This window comes from Petaurus breviceps, unplaced genomic scaffold (genome assembly GCF_028583685.1).
Source record: "Petaurus breviceps papuanus isolate PSGF00001 unplaced genomic scaffold, PetGlider_PUasm1.0 185, whole genome shotgun sequence".
Lineage (NCBI taxonomy): Eukaryota > Metazoa > Chordata > Mammalia > Diprotodontia > Petauridae > Petaurus > Petaurus breviceps.
In genome coordinates, this window is record NW_027185797.1 from 35,142,912 (window position 1) to 35,167,282 (window position 24,371).

The 24,371-nt window shown below is 39.5% G+C and overlaps 1 protein-coding gene and 1 long non-coding RNA gene across 5 annotated transcripts in view; one reads left to right on the top strand and one right to left on the bottom strand.

The window, feature by feature from the left end:
- The window catches only part of LOC138161816 (uncharacterized), a 171,501-nt gene that overhangs the window by 90,190 nt on the left and 56,940 nt on the right, over positions 1–24,371 (top strand). The window contains exons 4-5 of one of the 2 annotated variants that reach the window (XR_011168476.1): positions 804–1,089; positions 7,552–8,466. This is a non-coding gene — a long non-coding RNA (uncharacterized lncRNA). Of the gene's footprint in view, positions 1–803; positions 1,090–7,551; positions 8,467–24,371 lie in introns of those variants that run through there. The other variant, XR_011168475.1, reaches the window with a different exon arrangement.
- Positions 1,060–24,371, bottom strand: part of LOC138161815 (histone deacetylase 4-like) — a 135,658-nt gene continuing 112,346 nt past the window's right edge. For all 3 annotated transcript variants that reach the window (XM_069088762.1, XM_069088761.1, XM_069088760.1), the window contains exons 4-6: positions 23,689–23,833; positions 5,251–5,314; positions 1,060–3,080 (exon numbers count right to left, since the gene is read on the bottom strand). In XM_069088762.1, the coding sequence (XP_068944863.1) occupies positions 5,275–5,314; positions 23,689–23,833 (185 nt within the window). In that variant the 3' untranslated portion in view covers positions 1,060–3,080; positions 5,251–5,274. The remainder of the gene's footprint in view (positions 3,081–5,250; positions 5,315–23,688; positions 23,834–24,371) is intronic.

The following is a 24,371-nucleotide window of genomic DNA, read 5'->3' on the forward strand; positions in this document are numbered from 1 at the left end:
CTCTCTCTCTCTCTCTCTCTCTCTCTCTCTCTCTCTCTCTCTCCCTTGTCCTCGCCCTCACCCTTGCCCTCTCCTTCCCTCCCCCCTCCCCTTCTATATTTACTCATAGATCCATCTGTGGTTTCATTGTAAAGAATATTCCCCTTGCTGTAAGTTTCTACTCTTATTTATTCATAGTAATATGCACTGAATAACAATCTACAGACCCTTCTTCTAAATGTCATGTTAGCTCCCCTTCTATTTGCATATTCATTAATATTTCAACTTGTTTGCTACGTACATAGGCATGTATTCATGTACTTTGTATACCATAAATTTTCAGCTTTTAGAATGGGGAGTTCAAGTATATATTTTTTGTACTTTGTAGTGCAAAATCTCTTATACAATTAGATATTAATAAATGGGTCCCAAAATAATTCCCACTTAGCTTCTCAGAACTTTAGACCATTCTTTAAGACTATAAATTCCCAAGGATATACCTTCCCATATTGGTAGAGAGAGTCTTCAGTTGAGATCCCCTTCTCTGTCTCTGTCTCTGGCTCTGTCTTTCTATAAATAAAATCCAGGCACCCATCTCTGATTTCTTTCCCTTGACTCTGTTCCCATTCTGTCTCTCACTAAGGGGTGATAGTGCCCTGCTTCAACTTTACATCTGGTCACTGAAATTATAAACTCTTGTCTGTTGAGAACTACATTTCAGTATTTTTCAGTTCATTCCAGTCTGATAAGCAATCGTGGCCAGTGGAGGATAAATAAGCTCCTTGAAGTAAGGGATTATTTCTTTTTTGTCTTTTTATCCCCAGCATCTAGCACAAGGCCTGGCACTCCATCAACTGATATTCCAGGCAAAGATGAAGACCATGATGGGGATGATACCATTCTTCGGAATTCCTGATGGAAACAAGAATGATGCTCTCCCCAGAGATCATTGTCCCTTAGAGGAGCTCCATCATCTGATGATGATGTTGACACTAATGATAATGATGACAAGAATGAGAGCCTTCCATTTCTCAAACGGGCAGGAGAGTTCATCTGGTTTCCATTTCTTTGGAATATGAAAATGCTTTCTTTATGAAAACTATTCAACAGGTGTGTTCCTCCCCTTGCCTTCCCCCTTTTTTTCACCCACATTCTCTGCAGGGCTGAGTGATTTCATTCTTTAGGCAGCAGAGGAATGCAAAGAGAGATGCTGCTCTCTGGGAAGACGAAGAGGCACTCTACGGAAGGCTGGCTTCTGAGCTTAGAGAGAACACCCTTCCTGCTAGTTACCTTTTGGGTTATCTTATTTGAGGTTATTAGCAACCTAATATTGCTCAAATAATGACAACCTGAGTGATAATTTTCAAAGGGATATCAGGAAAAAATGTATAATGATTTTCTACAAATTTCTTAAGTACCAATGGTAGATAAGTCACGGGTCCTAGAGGACCACTGAAGAGAAATTCTGCCCAGCAGGGTATTTTTTTCTGTGAGAGTTCTTTCTTTTAGTTCCATATGGATTCTGTAAAGGTACCAAGCCAGTGTAAAAGTCTTTACGGTTGACTTTTGGAAAGAAAGCAGTGCCACGCTCCGAGGGAGTTGGTTAGGACACTGCAAGAGGATATCTTCTGTGTGGCCCTGAGCTCTTAGAAGGCACCCTCATTTCAAGTTCATTCAGCAAGCAAGCAAGTATTTTTTCAGTTCCCCAAATCCCTTCCAGTTCCCAGGCTCTGGATAATGTGAAGGTAAAATCTGAAGTTCATCATGTCTTAGATATGATGAAGAAGTGAAGGAGAATGTGTGTGAACTAGAGATAAAAGTGAGAGCTTGATTTTAGCTCCTGAGTATTAGGAGTGTGCCCTGTAATTCTTTACAAAAATCTGCCAGGTGGAATGCAGCAGCTCACTTCCATGTGGAGTTAGCAGCCCTAGGGTGGAATCTTGGCCCCACATCTTCTTACCTTTTTGACCTTGTGCATATGCCTTGACCCTTGGGCCTCAGTTTCTTCCTCTAAAAATATGGAAGGAGGGTTAGAATATATAAGCTCTAAGGCCTCTTTTAGCTTTAAATCTGTTTTCTCTGGGCCTATAGCTTACCACATAGCCCCAATCTCTCCTCTTCTTTGCTGCAAATCCACTAAAATATCCATCTGAAATTAATTTTCTCATCTTTGAAGGAACCATGTCATTGAAAATTCATACTCACACATATATACAAGCTCCATTGTGAAAGAAGAAGCATTTAAAATGTTTCCATCAAGTAACCTTGTCTTTACTATGCCCTCCAATGTGATATTCTCATTGAAAAGGTCAGACGTTTTTTGAAAAGTTGGTTTTGTTTAAGTATCTGACAATAGGGGACCTTTTCTTCTTGGTCCCATTAAACACTTTAGTGTGTCTTTTTATTTAAAAATGAAGTGCTTTATCCTCTAACTTCTTTCTGCTGATTTATAAAGCTTCATTTTTTCTTCCCAGTGTGGACATGTTGCAATGTGTGTGTGTGTGTGTGTGTGTGTGTGTGTATGCAGGCATTTCCCTGCATACACCGAGTAGAATCCATCAAAATGAGGCAGATTATTGATAAAAAACAACGAAACAAAAAAACAAGATGAGTCAAGTTTATATGGAGACAGAGGGGTCCAAGTAGTCTCCTTTGGGAAATTATTAGTAATAATATCAATGATGATATGATTGTGTGAAGAACACATCAGCAAGAGAGACTGGCCTCTCCACCATGTCTGGTGTGTTTCAGAAGTGTTGATATTCTCCAAAAGCCTCAATTCCATCCCTCGGGGCAACCATTCCTTTAATGGCATAATTAAAACACAGTGGTGCTCTGGGCTCACAAACACATTCAGCCACGATTAATCCTCTGCAGAGTTTCTCTGCTTGTCCCTGAATTGTACAGGCCCCAACTCTGAGCCAATGCATGCCCCCTCAAAAGGCAAATGCATGATTCATCCACGAATGTGCCACAAGTTGGATGGCTGAGGTTTGGATTTGCCAATATACAGTAATGCAGCAGCAATCCACAAACTTCAGTTCGTTTACAGGATGTTGCCTACACTTTTTTCTTCTCCATTCCCATTAAAAATACAAGGCCTGGTGGGGACAGAAAAGAACACACAAAGATTTTGAAATTTCAACTTAATTTGAAAGCAATACAATTATGTTTCTAATTAAAATATGGTATAAAATTGCTAAACAATATGATAGGAAAAATATCTTTACAAGTCACAGGCCTCTGTGCACAAGTCTCTAAAAAAATGCATTTTTGCAGCAATAACTACAAACCAAATGCAACCGATGAGCAAGAAGGGTGTCATGAGTTTTTGATGAAAACTTGGGAGGAAATTTACAAACACGTAATGAACGTGATGAATCAACATTAACCTTCCTCTTCCCAAAACATGAGTCCATTTTTACCTGATACAGAGCTCCCTTCCCTTTCAGACTACCCATTTCAAAGGGTGGCTTAGGTTTCTAAGAAGTTAAACCAAGGATCCGGCAGTTTTTGTATATGTAATAAAAGTCTTTAAAATTAAAATAGCAATCCGAAAAAAAAAACCCCAACACATGAAAAATAGAGTCTGACTATAACAAAAGAGAGTTATATAATTCTCCTTGAGTGAAACCTTTCATCTTTGATTTACAGGTTTGAGCCCCCTCTAACTCAAACCACATTGCTGCATATCTTTCAGAGTGGCCTTCCCTCAAACCTTGTTTAAATTAAGGTTCCTTTTAGATTTCTGAATAAAAGCATGACGATCTTCACTTATTGCTTTAATATATCCTTTGAGTTAGGAAAAATATATTAAAAAAATGAACACCAATAGGTTTCCAAAGTAATGCCAGGTATTAAATACTACAAGAAGAATCCTTGATGGTAATATTTCACCTCTGATGTTTTAGGTGATTGAGCTGCACATGAAAATAGAATACTGAAAAAAATACCCTCCATATCACAATATGAGTTGGTTTTAAAGTCAGAAAATAAATTTCCAATTTTCCTTTTTCTTTAAACCTTCTGACCATAAGGCAACATGTGGAAAGGTCAAGGGTCCATTACTAGTTAAAGGCACAGCTCTCAGTTAATATTAAGCAACATGAAATCAAGTAACTAATGCTATTTCTCAAATAACAACACATTTCAAGGATCAAAACAATACTCATCTAAATCCTCCCAAGTTTCATCAACCATGCTCAACCTGTGGGTTATCACATGCAAAAAAAATATAATTGAGCCCAGTAATTACCTTAAATTAGAAATATAGCCCAATTAATTGGGTATCAAGAAGTACCTGAACGACAGAGCACAGAGGTGCTCATGGGGAAAACTCAAGCATCCATAAATATGTGGCCTCAGCAGAAGTTTTGGAGCAAAGTATGGACATCTCATAAAAGTTATTCCATTTTCAAAGAAAATGTGAATCCTTGCAGACCTGAGGCTCAAAAGGGCTATCATTCAAAGAATTGGGGTGGGGGGAGATGCTTAATAAAAGGGAAGAGACTTCCAGTGACCAAAGAAACCAGAGTTCTCCCATTTGTGAGAACCTCAAGTGGGCTGTGAATGAAACAGAGAGTACATTCTCAAAAAAGTTTTCATTTTCATGGATGATCCAAAAAGAGAGCTCCAAATTGTGCCCTACCACAGACCCGCTGCCTTGGGGATTTGGACTTTGAAGGAGGCAGCACTTGCTTTCAAACTCAAAATGCCCTCACCCCATTTCTCTTAAATTTTGACCTCTCACTTGCTAGAATTTGCGAGGGTGTAAAAACAAAGGTACAATATGTTATCTTGTTTGCTCAGAGCTGAAAACAAATCCTATACACAATTTAAAACCATGTGAAAAAAATTAGCCCCTCGAAACCAATTCAACATGTCTGAAAGAACATTCTTAGGGCTTTCCCCTGGATCGCCCTGGCTATCGCCATCCCTGTAATGTGGAGAGCGCTGAGGGCGCGGGCTAGCCCAGGGCCAATTTCTTGTCTGCCAGTGGGTCGCATAGCACGTTCAGAGCCCACATGTTGGAGATCATCCCTCCCCAGTCTCATTGCCTGTAACTTTAGAATCAGAGTGGTTCTTGAAGGAGTCTTTCAGGCCCTTTCAAGTCTATCCAGAGGACAAGTGAAGCTGCTGTGTGTGCTGTGTGCCCAGTGTTTATGTTCCATTCGATCTATGCCACCCAAGCAGCAGACAAGACATGTCTGAGGGTGCTTGGTTGGGGGTGGGGGTGGGGAGATACACAATGATGTCACACACAGGAAATACCGGGGGAGGGGGGAACTTGGCACTTCACAGGGCTGGATCTTCATCCATGGGCTCGCCAGCAGGTCTGTAAAAATAAACAGGCAATCAGAAGAGGGCTGAGGAGTACACAATGACATGGTAGATTTTCATGCATAATCAAAACTGATTTTTCAGCTCTCTCTGATGTTTATTTGTGCTATTCAGCTATCCATAAATAGAGTTTCTTTCCTAGGAAGTATAAACACATGTCAAGTGGAAAAACATTCTCGATCCCGGCAATCACGGCAAACATTCCTGTTTATATTAAAACATGTCAGAATATTTTATAACTCTCGCTTCAGAAAAGCTCATGGTTTCTATCTTGGAGAGTCAAAGATGTTAATGAAAAAAATAATGATAGTATCCTACTTGAGGGACATTCATTCACAAGGTTTTCTTGGGAGACTTATTCGAAAGATCAGAGCAGCTCACCCAGTCTGGGAGTGGGGGGTTCCTCACATAAGGCCTTTTGCTTCTGTTTTTTTATAACTGGATTGGCAGCCTGCCTGCAGCCTTTCAAATCAAATTCTGAATTTGATTAGTAAATCACTGCAAAGCACCCAGGGTTTGGACTAGAAATCATCCCTGGTGCTTCTCTGGTGTTATTAGGCATCATCTTAGGGCTCAGTCATTTGGACAAAACCTAACCCAACTGCTTCAGAATTTCAGCCCAAGATCTGACTTTCATATACTCATGCTTCAGTGGAGGGGTCGGGTATGTGTGTTGGGGGAGGGCTTCAAAGACTACTTTGTGAGAGATGTAGAAACTGGGGCAAAGAGAAGCAACTTTCTCCAGGCCTCTGCAGATGCTTCCCTAAAAATGTTATGCATGCATTCCCCTGATAAACTGAAATGCTGACATGCCCAGAAAAAGGGAAAAAAATAAGGAAACACACATGTATGCATGAACTCTCTCACACACACATGCCCACACACATAGCCACAAACACACAGCCCCTTATTCAGACAAAACTACTGTTCAGCCTTTTAGCCCAACTTCCACATTCTGTTCCATCCATCTTGGACATTTTCTTTTTTAAAGAATTGAGGCTTAGAACATGCCTCCAAATTATGGACTAGGTTCTCTCTAAAACCCTTCTAGCTCTAGATATATGATGCTATGGCCTTGCTTGGGTGATGTTGGGATCATCACTAAAACTCTCTGACACTTCACTTTTTCATCTGAACAATGAGAGTATTGGACTATTATAAATCAATTAATCAGCAAGCATTTATTCTGAGCCTTCTACATTCTACTACTATTTTGCCAGATATTAGTAAAATAGAGACCAAAATGAAACCATCTTTGCCCCTGTGGACCTGATTTTTATCAGAGGAAACATGTGCACATGCAAGTGAATACAAGGTATGGACAAAATAAATGTAATGTAGTTTCAAAGTCAAGGGTCTTCATGGGTGAAGAACATTGAAGAGGGGGGATAAGAAAAGGTGGTGCCCAAGTTGATCTTGTAAGGCAGTGAAGGATTCCAAGAGGTCAAGATGAGGAGAGACTGAATAGCAGGCATGGGTTTTTGCCCATGCGTGTACAAAGATGGGAAATGTAATGTGGACAGAGAACAGTAAAAAGAATTGTTTCACTGGAAAGTGTGAAGGGAAGTAATGGGTAATGCCTGGAAAAGTAGCATAGGTTTATATTGAGAAGTAGTACATGCTTCCAAAGGTCCCTCTGAGCTCAGAACCTTATGAAGACACACGAGGTTATCAGAGTCCCAGATGGACTTAGATATCACTACTGGTGGACAGATTTAGGAAATATCTTTTCTGGCATACATTTTTCACAGGTGCCTTTCTAAGACTAAATCCACAATAGGAAGAGGATGTACATTATATGTTCTTATTTAAAAGCTCCATAATGGAATTATAGAAAATAGATTAGTTAAGATTTCTAAGTATATGCAGAGAAGTAAGGGTGAGAACTGGGAGTCCAGAGACATTTTTAATGAAAAGTGTTATATTTAAGGATGCATCTTTTTTTTTAAAACTGTCTCTTACACATGGAATATGAGCTTGTAATTTAGGAAAATCAGAAACATGTTTCCTAAATAAGTAACCTTTTGCATTAGGAATTGTGGATTATATAAGGTCCTGTTTTTTTTTTTTCTTCTTGTTTTCATGGGTTATTGGGAAGCAAATGGCAGGTGTGAGCAGGCTACAACCCATTACAAATGTGGAATCATGAATGTGGTGAACTTATGGAGGGACAAGGATGAGAGTCATCCAGGACAGAAAGGGATGACTAAGAGGTGACCTTTGTCATTGCAGGGAACGCCCTCATGGGTGGGATCACTGATCTCCCTGAGACAGCTGGGGAGCCTCGGACTTGGAGTCAGGAAGTCACTTTATCTCAAAGCCTCAATGTCCATACGCATAACACGAGGATGACAATTCCACCCACCTTATGGGATATCGCATAGCGCTAGACAAAATGAGAGTCATACACAGGAAGGAAGTTCTCGAGGAATTACTCCTGCTTTTAATTCACTTTCTTCCTTCGAAATCTTGACCTAAAGTTCATCAGTCTGAAAGGACATCGGCCTCTGTTTTCCAGTCCCTTTACTCTTGTCCCACTGCGGCTCATTCCTGGCCAGACCCCAGTCCCATTCCTCACACATTACACTTCATATAGTTGGCCCTTGTGCTGTAACTTCCCCATTTATTGAAGATATGCCATTCTCACCTTCACATCACAGAATCTGTCTCTTCCTTTAAGACACACCCCAAACACCACCTTCCATAAGAAGGCTATCTAGATCCTTACGCCATTGCCAGCTATTGGTGCCTTTCCAACCCAACAACCTCATACTTACTTATTTCACATATATTAATTGCATATACTTATATATGTACATTTTATCTCCCTGGAAAGAATGGAAACTCCTTAAGGATAAGAATTCTTTTATTTTAGGCAGTTGGGTGACACAGTACACTGGACCTGGATGACCTGAGTTCAATCAAATCTGGCCTCAGACAGTTACTAGCTGTATGACATTGGGAATTGTTTATGCCATTGTTTGCCTCATTTAAGTCAACTGTAAAAGGAGCATAATAAATAGTACTTATCTCACAGGGCTGTTGTAAGAATTAAATGAGTCATGGAAATGTTTTGCATAGCTACTCATGTACAACCTATATTGAATTGTTTATCTTCCCAGTGAAGGTGTGTGACAAGGGAGGAAGGGAAAGAATCTGGAATCCAAAGTTTTAAAATTAAATGTTTAAAAATAAATATAATATTATTATTAATATTTTATATGTAACTGGGAAATGAGATATACAGGCACTGGGCCATAGAGTTCCACCATTCCCTACTGGAAAAGTCAAAGGGGGAATGGCAGAAGATATGGGAGAGAACAGATTGGGGGAGGGGATATTCAGTGGGAACACTGTTTTGGGGTGTTGGGTAGGGAAAATTGGGGAGAAAATGTGTAACTCAAAATCTTGTGGAAATGAATGATGTAAACTAAAAGAGAAAAAAAGAATATAAAGAAATAATTACATGATATCATATTTACAGTGTTAGCATAGTGCTTGCCACATAGTAGGATTATTATTTTCTAAATTTATATTACCCCTGCCTAGCTCAGTGCCTGTCACACAGTAGCTGCTTAACAAATGCTTATTGAGTCATTGGTTTTAAAATTACTTTGTCCCTTTCATTTTTAAGTCAATACTTTGTCCCAAAGAACATTTTTCTTCTAATTACTTATTTTATCTGTGTAGAAAGCTTTGTAAACTGTCTGAGGATTTGGTGCTTATCTTTCCTTCTATTTTTCCCCAGAATTTATTTACTTTTAGTTTTCAACATTCATTTCCACAAGATGGCAAGCATACTTATTACCCCTCCCCCGTTTTCCTTCTCTTCTATCTCCCCTGTCCCCTTCTACCCTCCTTCCCCCTTACTTTCTTTCAGGGTAATATGAATTTCTATGCCCCATTTCCTACATATCTAAAGGAATGTGAGTTTTTTTTTTTGATGGGGAAGACAAGGCAATTGGGGTTAAGTGACTTGCCCACAGTCACAGCTAGTTACGCATCAAGAGTCTGAGGTCAAATTAGAACTCAGGTCCTGCATAATTCAGGGCCAGTGCTCTATTCACTGTGCCAAGTGGCTGCCCCCATGCTTCCGTCTAGTCTTAGAACACTTTATCTTGATTTATCTGTTTTGCTCTAGACCTTAAATGAGTTGGAAACTTTGTTATTTTAACCTTTATTCCTTATATTCCTCATCACTCACTTCCTGACTCCTCTTCCTTTGCTGCTGGCATAACCTTAGGGCTAGGATGCAAATCTACTTTAATCTCTTCCAAAACTGGAATTTTAGTGTTCATCAGCCTGACCTAATTAGGTTACTTTGACCTAATTATCCTCTGGAGAAATAGAACCAACCCTGTCTGGATTTCACTTTCATTAATTTTAGGCCTGACACAGTTCCACCCCCACACTGCTCCCTACCCCAATTCTTCCCTTGACTTTACTCATTTTCTTCTTTAGCTGCAATGAATCAATATCTGACACTTTTGTTTAGAAATTTGGGGAAGGGAAAGTTGGGTATTTCAGAAAAAATCTTGGAAGCCTTAGGGGTCCTTAACCTTGGAGCCACCCTATGAAGAATGTATCAGATTTCTCTCCCCTCTACCAATCCCATAGCTACACAGAATCATTGTCTAGCATTTGTTGTTAAAGAGGATGGTGGCAGTAGGGAGGTTTGGGAGGGCAATGGATGAGGCATATTGGAAAAGTCATTTTAGTGTGAGAGAATACCAATATTGGCCACAGGCACAAACCCATAAGAACCCAGGGTGCTGACAATCCAAACACAATACTAGTCTCTTGACTCTCTGAGCAGAGGTATAGAAGACTTAAAGCTGTAAGATAATGGGGTTTATAGGACAGTCATAACACTTGTTAGCTGTCTCTATGACACAGATTTTCCTCCTCTGCAAATGGGGTAAGTGATGTCTACCTCAAAAGACTGATGTGAGGAAAATATTTTGTAAACCTCTAAGTGTTATATTCAAAACAAACAAAACCCCCTCACATTTGCCTAGTACAAATAAAGTTTATGAATCCCATTATAATAATCCTTTTCTTAGCGGGGGTAGAGCCAAGATGGCAGCACAGAAGCAGGAAAACTCCATGAGCTCACCCCATAATGACCTTAAATACCTATAAAACATGACTCTAAACAAACTTTAGAGGTTGTGTAGCTCTAAAGTGGCAGAGAGAAAAAATCTCTCATTGAAGATAGCCCAGCAGGTCAACAGGAAGGGTCTATTTCATTGCAGCATGCTGGGAGCAGAGGCCAACCCCGAGTGAGCCCGTGGTTTTAGTCTTAGGGTGGCCTCAACAAGCTGTGGCTGGAGGGATTTCAGGAGAGTGGATCACCAGCATCTGTGGATGTTTCCACAATTATCAACCCATAAATGCCAAAGACAAAGTGAGAAGTCAGTGTGGACTTTGGGAACAGGGGGTCTGGTAGTGAGATCCAGCCTCTACCCCCGGAGGGAGAAGTGACTGAAGCACAGTGGCCACCACAGCATGGCTACTTCAGAGCTCCTGGCCTGCAGATATTAGGGGGACCAAGCTACCATTCAGAGGGGTAATTGCTCTTGCTTTAGCCTGCTTGGATCTGGATCACTGTCTAGAGTGGAGGTCGTTGGGTGTGTGACCAGTGAGGCAGAGCTGGTGGAGGCTTCAGAGAGGGCACCCAACTAATAGCTCTTGCAGCTGCATAAACCCCAGCAAATTGGGACAAAGCCCTCCACTCTGGAAGCAGAGTTCTACTGTGGCAAAAAGCTCAAAAGTCAAGTAATTGCATGGCAACATGAGCAAGCAAAGGAAGCAAAGCAAGCACAGCAGTCAAACCTTAGATTCCAATTTTAGGAACAAAAAGGATCAAAGCATGGAAAAGGAGGAAAACAAGGAAGTCAGAACTCCTGTGCCAAAAGTTTCCAAGAAAAATATGAATTGATTACAGGGCATAGAGGAGCTCAAGAAGGACTTTGAAAACCAAATAAGAGAAGTGGAGGAAAAATTGGAAAGAAAAACGAGAATGATGCCAGAGAATAATGAAAAGAGAGTAAACAACCTGACTGAAGAAAATGACACCTTAAAAAAATAGACTAACTCAAATGGCAAAAGAGGCTCAAAAAGACAATGAGGAGAAGAATGCCTTAAACAGCTGAATTTGCCAGATGGAAAAAACTTCAGAAGCTCACTGAAGAAAACAATTCCTTCAGAATTATATTGGAGCTGGGAGGTTAGGTGTCAGAGTGAATAGAGCACCGGCCCTGAAATCAGGAAGACCTGAACTGAAATCCAGGCTCAGACACTTAAAAGAAACAAACAAAAAAACTAGCTGTGCGACTTGGGCAAGCCACGTAACCATAATTGCCCTTCCAAAAAAAAATAATTAGATCGGAGCAAATAGAAGGTAGTGACTTTATGAGAAATCAAGACACTATTAAATAGATCCAAACACATGATAAAAAATAAAAGGCAATGCGAAATATCGCACTGGGAAAACCACTGACCTGGAAAATAGATCCAGGAGAGATAATTTAAAAATTATTGGACCACCTGAAAGCCATGATCAAAAAAACAACCTAGAAACAATCCTTTAAGAAATTCTCAAGGAAAATTCTCCTGATCTTGTGGAACCATAGGGCAAAAATAGAGGTTGAAAGAATCCACTGATCACCTCCTGAAAAAGATTCCAAAAAGAAAACTCCAAGGAATATTATAGCCAGGTTCCAAAGTTCTGCAATCAAGGAGAAAATATTACAAGCAGTCAAGAAGAAACAATTTTAAAATTGTGGAAACTCAATCAGGATAACAAGGATCTGGCAGGTTCTCCACTGAGGGATCAAAGGGCTTGGAATATAATATTCTTGAGGTAAAAGGAGCTGGGATTAAAACCAAGAGTCACCTACCCAGCAAAACTGAGTATCATGTTTCAGGGGAAAATATGCTCATTCAATGAAATAGAGGACTTTCAAGCATTCTTGACGAAAAAAACAGAGTTGTATAGAATATTTGAAATTCAGATACAAGAAGCAAAAGAAGCATGAGAAGGTAACAGGGAAAAGAAATCATAAGGAACTTATCAAAGTTGAACTATTTACATTCCTACATAGAAAACCAATAATTGTAACTTATGAAACTTCTCAGTATGAGAATAGTTGAAGGGAATATAAATATATACATATATACATGTATGTATGTATTTATAGGGGGTATATGTGTGTATGGATACATATGTGTATAGGTGTGTGTATATATGTGTACAGTTATACATAGGCAGAGGGCACAGGACCAATTGAATAGGAAGGGATGATAATTAAAAGGTGAAATTGAGAGGTGAGAGAGGAATATTATGAGAGGAGATGGGAAGAGACAGAATGGGGTAAATTATCTCATATAGAAGAGGCAAGGGAAAACTGTTACAATGGAGGCAAGAACGAGGAGGCAAAAGGGAATGGATCAACCTTACTCTCATTGAATTTGTCTTAGGGAGGGAATGACATACACACCAAATAGGGTATCTCACCCTACAGGAGAGTAGGGGGGAAGGGGATGAGAGGAGGGATGATGGAGTGGAGGGCAGGTTGGGGTACAGGGGAGTTAGAAGCACAGACTTTTGAAAAGAGACATGGTCAAGGTAGAGAATAGGACAAGTGGGGTGGGATAGGATGGAGGGAAATATAGTAAGTCTTTTACAATATATCCACTATCAAAATGTATTGGATAGCTACACATGTAAACCTATATTCAATTTCTTATCTTCCCAGTAAGTGTGGGTGATAAGGGAGGGAGAGAAAGAACTGTAATTCAAAGTTTTAAAATCAAATGCTTAAAAAAATTATTATTATTATTTTACATGCAGCTGGGAAATAAGATATATAGGCACTGGGGTATGGAGATCCATCTTGCCCTACTGGAAAGTCGGAGGGCATTGGGAAAGGATATAGGAGAGAGCAGATTGGGGGAGGAGGTATACAGTGGGATCACTGTTGTGGGGAGTTAAGTAGGGGAAAGATGGGGAGAAAATTTGTAACTCAAAATCTTGTGGAAATGAATGATGTAAACTGAAAAGAAACATAAAATTTAATTTAAAAAAAATAATACTTTTCTTCTTTGACCTTTACAGCTCCGTAGGATTATTAGAGTAAGAATTGTTATTTTACTCTCCACAAAGACCAATTTAGGAAATGGAAAAGGAAAATTTCCTGAAAGTTTCTATAATTTTCTGAACAGAGCCATCCAACCCTTCCTATGTTTGCCATCTCAAAGTTCTTGGATTTTTTTTTTTATAATTTCCATCCATTATTAAATGTTCTAAGGTTTCCCAATATCTCTCCCCATTCTTGCATTTCTTTTCCCTCCCCAATGACTTGTAACTTCTCAATGCCCAATGCAGTTAACTAGGATCACTTGGCTGTGTTTCTTGTTTTTTATCCACACTGCTATTTTCTCAATTCTCTAACTTGTGGCTTCTACCATAGTAGAAAGAACAATGAGATTGGAGTAAAAAGACCTGGTTCTCAGTTCCTGATTCTGGTCACATCACCTCTATGACCTTGGAGAGTCCCTTCAGCTCCTTGCCCCTCAATTTTTCTGTGTATAGCATAAGGGGTTTGGATTAGATAACTAGAGCCTAGCAGGTCTTTCCAGTTCTTACCCAATGCATTTCTGCTAAGCAATTCTAGAACTGTTGCTGTTGAGTGATGTCCAAGTCTTTTTCTTTACCTTCTTTTCTTTACCTTTATAGGTTTTATTTCCTACATTATAAATCAAAGGGATTGTACTAAAGTTAGACTCCAGAAGGGACTCTGGTATTCTAGTATTCTATGATTCTAGAATCCCACGTACACAGATAAGTTAGATAGGAATCTAACCTGGCTTCTACCCTGGGAAAGAGGCATGTCTATCCTTTGTGCCCTTTATGAAGGGACACAAAGCTCCTGATTGGTGTGTAGAACACCAGACTTGAGGTTATATATATATTTGTATATGGAAGAGTGGTGAGATTCAGAGTTTCTTTGGTGAGAAATACTCAAGGGAGGCCACAGAGAAAGATCATGAGAGCTGAAGACATGCAAGGGACCCAGACCTTTAACATGCTCCTAATTTCCAGCTTGCCTCCATAGAAATCTCAAATAGAGGACATTCTTGAAGTACCTGTAGCTTACCCAGTACCTTCCCACACCTTGCTCAGTTGATCTGGGTTATGCAAAGTGTATGCCAAATAAATCTTACATCATGACATTGTAGATAGAAGTCAGCCTTGGAGTTAAAAAGCCCCAGATTCAAATACCATCTCTGATACCTCTGGGAGTGCTTTAAGCTTGCGCCTTAAATATACTTATTGACAAGTATCATACTGGGAGTTCTGCACCCCAATAAAATCAAAAGGCTAGTACAAAGAAAAGAAATAAAATCAGGGAGGAGTAATAATGATTGAGTTGAGTCAGGAGAGGCCTCATGGAGGAGATGGGGACTTGAGGTGAACTTGGAAAAGTGCTTAGGATAATAAGTTGCGGCAGGGTAAAATATAGTGTACAACATGTTTGAAGGAAAACAGGAGATGGGGAACAAGATACAATTCTGTTGGAAGCATTCAATGAGAGGTACAAAATATATGGAAGTTGGGGCTAGATTACATGGACCTTTAAATTGTAAAAAAAAAAAGTTCATATTCTGAAATATAAACCAAAATAGCATTGTGTAGACAGAGCTTCCTTGGTCCTTTAATGTTAAAAATATTAGCTTAAAAAACAAAACATTTGAAATGGAAAGAAATACAGTGTTAGCAAGAGGTATGGAGGTGAGAAATGCAGCTAGGGCCATGCTTGGGAGATGCCCTCTGGAGTCTTCATCTGCATCATGGAACTAACAATATTTTAGCAAGATCCTGCATGCAGTTGCTGCTGGTGGTCTACTGTAAAGCATGTTTATGTTTCATGAGGTTCATGGTATAGCATGTGAGAGGATGTAGGAGAGAATGGTTACATGTCTCCAAATGGATTAGTGGCAGTAGTGATTTGGTTTTCCCTCCCACTTGGTTTCATGTTTGTTTTTTCATCTCTGTGGACATGTCTAATGAGCTATGGAACTCTTGCTGATTATTTGTACTTCCTATGACCTAGGTTACCAGAACCTTGGCATAAAGTGCATCAGAGATGGGTTCAGAGCCATGAAGGCAAGTCCTTCAGTTTCATCCTGATTGAGTGCCATTGCTAGTCCCTGGAAATTGGGGATCAGCAATAGAACAGGCATCATACCATGACCTGGATTGTCTAAGGGAAATAAAGGAAAGGAAGAAGATAGTTAATAAAAAATAAATAATAACAAAACAAAAAGGGGAAAAGAAAATAAAGTGAATTGGAAACTAAATATAATATTGATTGTGCCTCTAGTGTGTGTCCAATAACAATTTCTTAATATTAATTGTTGGAGGATGATTTCTAGGTTCTTACTTCGATTGTGGCTTTCAGGTAGTCCAATAATTTTTAAATTATCTTTCCTGGATCTATTTTCCAGGTAAGTGTTTTTTCCCATGAAATATTTCACATTGCCTTCTATTCTTTCATTTGTTTGGATCTGTTTAACAGCATCTTGATTTCTCATAAAGTCATTAGCTTCTATTTGCTCCAGTCTAATTTTGAAGCAATTATTCTCCTCAGTGAGCTTTTGAGATTCTTTTTCCATCTGGCAAATTTGGCTTCTTAAGGCATTCTTCTCTTCATTGCCTTTTTGAGCCTCTTTTGCCATTTGAGTTAGTCTGTTTTTTAAGGTGTTATTTTCCTCAGTCAGGCTGTTGACTCTCATTTCATAATTTTCTTGCATCGTTCTCATTTCTTTTCCCAATTTTTCCTCCACTTCTCTTATCTGCTTCTTAAGGTCCTCTGTGGCCTGTAACCAGCTCATATTTTCCTTTGGAGCTTTTGGTGGAGGAGTTCTGACTTCACTGTCTTCCTCCTATTCCATGCTTTGCTCCTTTTTGTCCCCAAAATAGGGGTGTAATGTTGGAATCTTCTGCCTGCTTTGTTTCCTTTGCCTGGTCATGTTGCCCTTCAGTCACTTGACCCCTGGGCTTTTTGCCACAGTAGGACTGTGCCACCAGACAGGGGAGCTTTTGTCCCAAACACTGGGGTTTTCTCAGCTGCCCGAGATATTAGATGGGTGCCCTATCTGAGGCCTCCACACACTCTGGCAAGCTGGTCATGCACCCCAGGACCTCCACCCTAGACTGCAATCCAGATCCAAGCATGTTAAAGCAAGAGCGATTACCCCTCAGATTGGTCGCTTGCTCCGCCTACACTATGCAGTCCAGGAGCTGAAGCTGCCACGTGGCACTGGCTTGCTGTGCCAGGTGTCTCAGTGGCTTCTCGCCCTGGGGGCAAAAGCCATGCACTCCCACTTACTGGGTCCCAAAGTCCAGACTTCACTGACCTCTCACTTTGTGCTTTGCATCTGTGTGTTGATAATTCTGGAAATGGCCAAAGCTGCTGATCTGGAGTCCCTCCTGCCAGTGGCTGGTCAGACCTACCCTGGGGCTAAAACTTCAGGCTCACGTGGGCCTGGGCTCAGCTCCCAGAGTGCTATGTTGTTTGATTCCTGCTGGCCTACAGGCTGTCCTCAGCTGGAGGTTAACTTCTCTGTGTAATTTTGTGGTTTCTGCAACTCCAAAGTTTGTTCAGAGTCCCCTTTTTACATTAATTGTGGAAGGTGGAAGCTGGAGCCTCTCAGAGGTCATGTTTCTACTCCGCCATCTTGACTGCACCCCCCAGAATAGTTTTCAAAGAAGAATTTTAAATGAATAAAAAATAGGATACATATAATGCATAAATATGAACAACCACATGGAAGATTGTTTCAAATCAATAATTACAATAAAATACAAATCATGACAATTGTGATATTTTACCCATCAATTTGGCAAGGATGGATCCAGTCAATGCTGGAGGGCTTGAGGAAACAGGCACACTACTATGCTGTTTGTGCAACTGCAATTTACCTCAAGCCATCTGCAAAGCTATTACGAATGATGTTAAGAAAATCACTAAAATGTCTATACCCTTTGAGCCAGTGATCCAAATCATAGTTAAATACTCTAATAAAAGTCAAATAAAGAAAGTCACCATTTTACAAGAAAGAACTTATAATGATGATTTTTGTAGCATCAACAATTTGGAAACAAAGTGGATCACAGAATTAAAGAAAATAAAATTTGAAAATAGAAGAGATCTCAATAGCCATTATATCCAATCCATAAAAAGGAATCCCCACTATATTTTAGCATTCTTGGGATCCCAATGTGGCTACTAACCTCAGATTGAAGACTTCACAGGGAAGAGAACCCACTGGCTCTGCAGGTTGTGAGATCAAAGGTTATGCACAGTTTTATAGCTGTGGGGACATAAACTGATCACAGAATAGCTGTAGTAGCTCACAGCAACACCCATAATGCCTTAACATACCTGTTTTCCCATACTTTCTCCAGCATTCACCATTTCCCCTTTTTTTCTACTAAGCCAATCTGATAAATATGGGGTGGAACCTCTGAGTGATTTTTGATTTTCATTTCTCAAATTCTTAGTGATTTGGATAATATTTTTTTTCTCATGGCTATTAAGAGCTTAGGTTTCTTCTCTGGAAAACTGCCTATTTGTGCTCTTTGGCCACTTTATCACTTGGGGATATCTTATTAGATTTAGCTTAATGTCCAAGATCCTTTTAGGATCTTGCCTATTTTTCAGTATGTTGTCTGTTCCAGCTTTGTGTCAACAAATTTCATGACCATACCTTCTAAAGCCTTATCCGAGTAATTGAAAAAAGCTAAATAGCTGGGGCAAATTACAGATTCCTGGGGTACACACTGGAAACTTATTAAGAACTATTATGAATCTGATGCTCAAACTAATTATGAAAGCATATGAATTTATTTTTGTGTAAGCCATATTTCTCCATCTTCCCCATGAAAATGAGATACTTTATAAAAAGTTTAGCTAAACTCAAAATAAACTATATTGTCAGCATTCCTAGCATATTTTAGTAATAGTTTAGTAATAGTTTAGTAATCTTGTCATTAAAGGAAATGAGGTCAATCAGGCACAATCCATACTTGACAAATCCATGTTGGGTCTTTGTAATCAATGGCTCCCCTTCTGGACATTCAACAATGATTTCTTTAATGATCTATTTTAGAATTTGCCCTTTGCTCATTGATAGGGAATCAAATATTTTGTGGAACATGAATCTAATGGAATATTACTGATCTATAAGAATTGGTGAATTTATATACACAGAGAGACAGGGGCAGACTTATATGAACTGACAAGAAGTGAAGTAAGCAGAACCAGGAAAACAATATACCCAAAGACAATAATAGAGAAAATAGTGGAAAACCTAAACTTGAATGTCATATAATAATAATAACCAAACATATCATGACGTATATATATATATATATACACATACATATGTATGTATGTATGTATGTTTACTGATGCTTGGTTGATGTGTTGATTAGTGCTCTCTCTCTGTTCTTTTATTATAATAAAGAATGGATTTCAGGGTGGGGGTAGGGAAGAGGTATACTGGGAAATGGAGGTGGTATAGAAAACAAAAGATAATAAGAATTTAAAACATATAACTCAGGATCTTATAAGGACATCTGGACGTCCATTCAGAACAGGAAAATGCAGGATTCTTTTTCAGGATTATCACTTTGGAGCTGGAAGGAATATTGATGATTTAGAAGTGATTTAGTCCAACTCCCTTCCATTATAGATAAGGAAATTGAGACGCAAATAAATTTAAGTGACTTGCCTGAAGTCATAAAAGTAGCAAGTGGTAGAACCATGATTCATGTCTCATTATTCTACTTCTAAATCTCCCACTCTTTTTTTCCCACTGTGTTCTGTTGAAACATTCCTAGCATGCTTTTCTTCTTTCATATTCATGGACAACATAGTTTCTTCTGACAACAATCTATCTGCATTCAGAATGCATTTTTCCTACTATTCTTTTTTTATATAAATACAATTTTCCCCCCATGGGAAATATCAATACATCACTTAGTGTTCAAATCCTTCTATGTGATTTAGTAAGAAAGATGAAGCATTATTCTCACTGAAACCAACACTTCTAAACCAGATTTGACGTTTCCAACTTGATTTGCACAAAGGCAGGGAACCAGGGGCTGGAACATCCTAATTCTTTATTTCCAGAGATTTAGAGCTCACCGTGGTTTTCTGGAGCCATGTGCCCTAGCTTCCAAAAGTAAACTCCAATATGGCATTGACTTTTCAGAGAAGGAGGAATCAAGCTTAACCCTAACCAGTTAAGTTTATATTGCTGTTAGCCAATGGGAAATTTTTAGCCTGTTTGCAAGAAATGGCCAGTCAGATTTGCCTTAAAAGACATGACCCTTTTATTTAATTGGCTATGTAGATGGAATATGGTGGCACTGAAGTTTATTTTCTAGGAACCCTCCCCTTTTCTTTTCAGAGATGGAGAGCTATGTTTGTGGAATATGGCATATTTGGTTTATTAGTGGATTAGTTTCTATGAACTGCTTGTTACTTTCTGGACCCTTCCTCATTTAATTTCCCATTTTCCTTCAGTACTTGATAACTACTTTCTCAAACTGCCATTTTTCATGGCTCCTCCTCCCTTCTGAATGATCCCTTGATTGTATAAGCATTTTCATAATCTAGCTTTCTAACTTCTTCTATGGAAATGGAAACTGTCAGTGTCATTCTCTTCTTCTTTCAAAAAAGAGGCTTAAGCAAGTAGTATTCTATCCTTTATTCACCAATAATAAAATGATTCTAATATGTATTGACCAAGAAAAGAATGACTTTTACTCATAATCTGAGGACCATATGAGTCATCATTCCAAATCATTATATCCTCCAACATCACTAGATAATATTTCCTATAAAAATGCCTAGCTGTTATTCTTTTCTATACATTCTGTTTTTTTTATTTTTATATATTTCAGATTATAGCACAGACTATTAAATGCCACATCTGAAACCAAATGAAGGGATTTTTTCTGTTTTTTTTTTAATCTAATTTTGAAAGTGATGGATCTTGTTTTCAGGGTATGGAAAATCCTGGTATCCTGATCATTGAAAAGAATTGATGCCTTTCTTAGTATGGGCCAGACAAAATAGCTCCCCTATTTTTAGGGCCCCATTCTCCTCTAGAGATGGAGTAGATAGTTCAACTGAAATGGAATTATCTATTTGTATAAGTCATTTTGTATTTTCCCTCTCTTGTAAGAAAAAAATGTTTAGAGCTTACAGAAAATATTTCAGTCATTTTCTTCCTACTCTACTGCCCCACTGGATCCCTAAAAAAAGAGCCATCACTACTGCATTACCTCTGTCTAGAACAAATGGATGGAAATGATCTTGGTGTGAGGCAAGGCAAGGCACAATGCATATATTAAATGCAGATTATATATGCTATAGGCCACACTACCTTTGCCTTCAGATGACCATGTGGAACCACTTGTCACTGAAGCTGTACTCATGACTCAGTCAATCTTCACCAGCAAAGCCTTCTATTAACCTAGTGATAAGCAAGCAGAGCTGGACAAGTGCCTGGCACATAGTAAGAGTTTCGCAAATACTAGCTGACTGAACCAGCGACCCAGGAAATCCAGAGTCCATTACTGCCAGATAGTAACGAGGCTTTAGGTTACCTGTGACTGCTGACGTGTCTTGTAATCATTAATTATTTTAAGCTGTGCAATTAAATGTACTGAGCCAATTATAATGCATTTCAGTCAAGCTTGGCTTTGGCTTTTCTTGCCTGTATTAATAGAGTTCTAAATTATAGCTCCTCAATTTCAGCTCTGGCAGATGTTATGGTTACCTCAGTTTTACAGCCCTCAGATGACAGACGACTCACTGGATTTGGCCATAAGGATAATTGCAGTGCCTTTGGATCCTAATTTGGGTTCAACCCCAAGTTTGGAGTTTCAGGGGGTTACTTCATCAAAAATAAGCTTGTTCTCATGGGCTAGCTGCCTATACTAAGATCCCTTCCAATATGCTAATGTGGGGCATTTGATTTTAAGGCTAATCTCTTTGCAACTGGTTATGGTCAGGGAAAAAAAAAAGCTGCATTGCAATGAAATCTCTTGCTAAATGCATATGGCCATCTTGTGTCTTTAATCTACTTCCTGACTAGAACAAGATGTTAAGTCCATTGAGCTCCAAAGAGCAACTAAAATGAAGAAAGCCATTTTTTTCTTTTCCTTTAAAAAAAAAACAAACAAATTTGTGTATTCTTGGGAGAAAAAAAGTTTTCAAGCTATGCATTTTTTTGCAGAATTTTTATGACTAATGGGAATCTGAATGACTCAAAGAGCACAGACTGCATTTTACATCCAGTCTAACTGTGATCTTGCACTTTTACAGAAGTGTTATCTGACTCTGTGTTCCCAAAGGTGGTAGCAATGGAACCCAAGCTTTGGTAGACACACAGTCTAATTCCAGAAGCATTTCAAATACTGGTCTTGGCATTGGGGATATTGGTTTAAAATGAAGGCAGTTCTTGCTTTCAAGAACCTTATACCTTATTAGGGGTGGGGAGGTAACATTATATACTAGTAACTAAGACATAGGGATTCTGTTCCCTCTGGATGACTTTCCAGTTATTCTGAACACAATTAGTCTACACATAAGAATGGGAACTCCTTGATAACATGGACCACGTTTTTTTTTAGCAATTGGGGTTAAGTAACTTGCTCAAGGTTACATGGCCAATTATTTCTGGTGTGGTGCTGAGTATCTGAGCCCAGATTTGATCCCCAGGTCATCCCAACACTGGAGCCAGTGCTCTTACTCGCTGAACCACCTGGCCGCCCCTAAGCAATTGAGGTTAAATAACTTGCTCAAGGTTACATGTCCAGGTGTTTCTGGGTGGGTACTAAGTGTCTGAGCCCGGGATTCTATCTCCAGGTCATCCCGACACTGGAGCTGGTGCTCTTACTCGCTGTGCTACCTGGCCACTCCCATGGACCATATTTTTGCTTGTCTTTGTATACTCAGATTTTAGTACGGGGTCTGCAACATAGCAGCCACTTAATGGATGCTTTTGTTGATGTTCTGCTGCTACATATGATGATGATGATGATGATGATGATGATGATGATGATGATGAACTAGGGAAATCAGGAAGTGGCATGGAACTGAGCTTAGAAAGAAGCTAGAGATTTTTAGAGTTGAACTTGAGGAGAAGTGTACCAGCTATCCACACCATTGATCAAAAGCATAGGGGCAGGGAATGGCAGGCCATGCATCAGGAAGAACAAATGGCCTCAATCTCTGAGTCTCAATGGAGCTGGAGAGGCCTCAAATACAGGGTTAATGATGCTTGTATTGTTCAAGGACTAACCTAAGCAAACTCGGAGCACATCCTACTAAACCCCCAAAGAGTTGTGACCAGCATTTCTGGCTGGGGTAGCCACTCTGATGAGACCACAGATTCTTAAGGTCCTAAAGAAGCTTTTTCTGACTTTGGCATACACAAAATAATATTGGCCTTTGGGACATTCATAGAAGGCATAGGATTTTGCCAACTTGCACTTCTTGCTGTCATAGAAGCTAAATTTGAAAGAAATACTGCCATGGCACCATTCATAGGATAACGGTAACTTTTTTCAAATGTATTAACAAACAATGGCCTAGGACATTAAATATCATGACTTTTTTTTTCATTTGGGCACCTTTTTTCTATAAATTTTCTTTGAAAGTCTAATCATTTGTAAAAACAAAATTAAATTAATATCATCTTCACGTGAATATATTTCTTCTTTTTTGGGAAAGCATGGTTTTGCCCATTCGATGTGCTATCAAGGATAGTCACCTAGGGCTGTTCTAAGTCTTCCCTCTGTTTGGATTTTACTCATTTCACAGAGCAGTTATACCTAGAGGCGAGTCCTTTCTTCCTACTGTCCTCCTCTTAATCCTTGACATTCCTACAGTTCCCAACTCCCAAGATGCTAATTGTGTCAGGAGCTAAAAATCCAACTTCGATATTATAAGCAATATGGAAATGTCCAAAGCCACTCATGGCACTTTCTACAGTCCTCAGTTGTCTCTCCCTGACTTTTGTCTTAGCACCTATTCATCCATACTCAGCAAATTCTTCAGGGGTAGCGTTCAAGCTCCCTATCTCTGGGTTCCATAGAAAGAATGAATCTTTCACATCACAGTGTTGGAGCTGGCAGTCTTGGTGATTTGGTACAAAACAAGTCAAGGTGGATAGTGGTGGAAGGGAGGAAGTGGAAAAGTATTCACCCATAATGTTGAAAAGCAAAAATGAGTGGGATTCACCCCAACTGACTGAAATACACTAGAAAAGCTCCATTCCTACCTGCTGCCTTCCTTAGAAAAGCGCTGGCCCACGTCCACACACAGGGAGGCCAGGGCAGACACAGTCTCTGTTTCCTCTTGCTCTTGGTCCTGAGTTCCAGTTAGAGCACAGCCTGAATACCTCTCCACTGACTTCCAGTACTTGCCTAAAAGAAAGACACATCACAGCTTATGGCTGTTTGAACCGGCACACACATTAGCAGAACAATCATCCAGAGTCAGCAAGGAGGGGTTAGGATATTTGAAACCCCCATGTGTATCAGAGGCAAGAACATCAACTAGCATGGGTTCTTGCTCCAATAGAATAAGCACGTAACAAAATGAGTCAGTTTGTGGTCTAAGAGCTCATCTTTGGAGGATAGCTTGCCTGGCTGATAAAGAAGCCAGTTGTGACATTAGTTGGGGCAAGGGGGAGCTCAAGAGAAAGTGGGAGGTAGAGGCAAGATCCAAAAAAAAGGTGGTAGAAAATTTTTATCTATCTATCTGTCTATCTATCTATCTATCAATCTGTTTCATATTTTCTTTCTCATATTCTCTCTCCCTGTCCCTGTCTCACCCTCTCTCCATTCTCTCTCTCTCTCTCTCTCTCTCTCTCTCTCTCTCTCTCTCTCTCTCTGTCTGTCTGTCTGTCTGTCTGTCTCTGTCTCTCTGTCTCTGTCTCTCTGTCTCTGTCTCTCTGTCTCT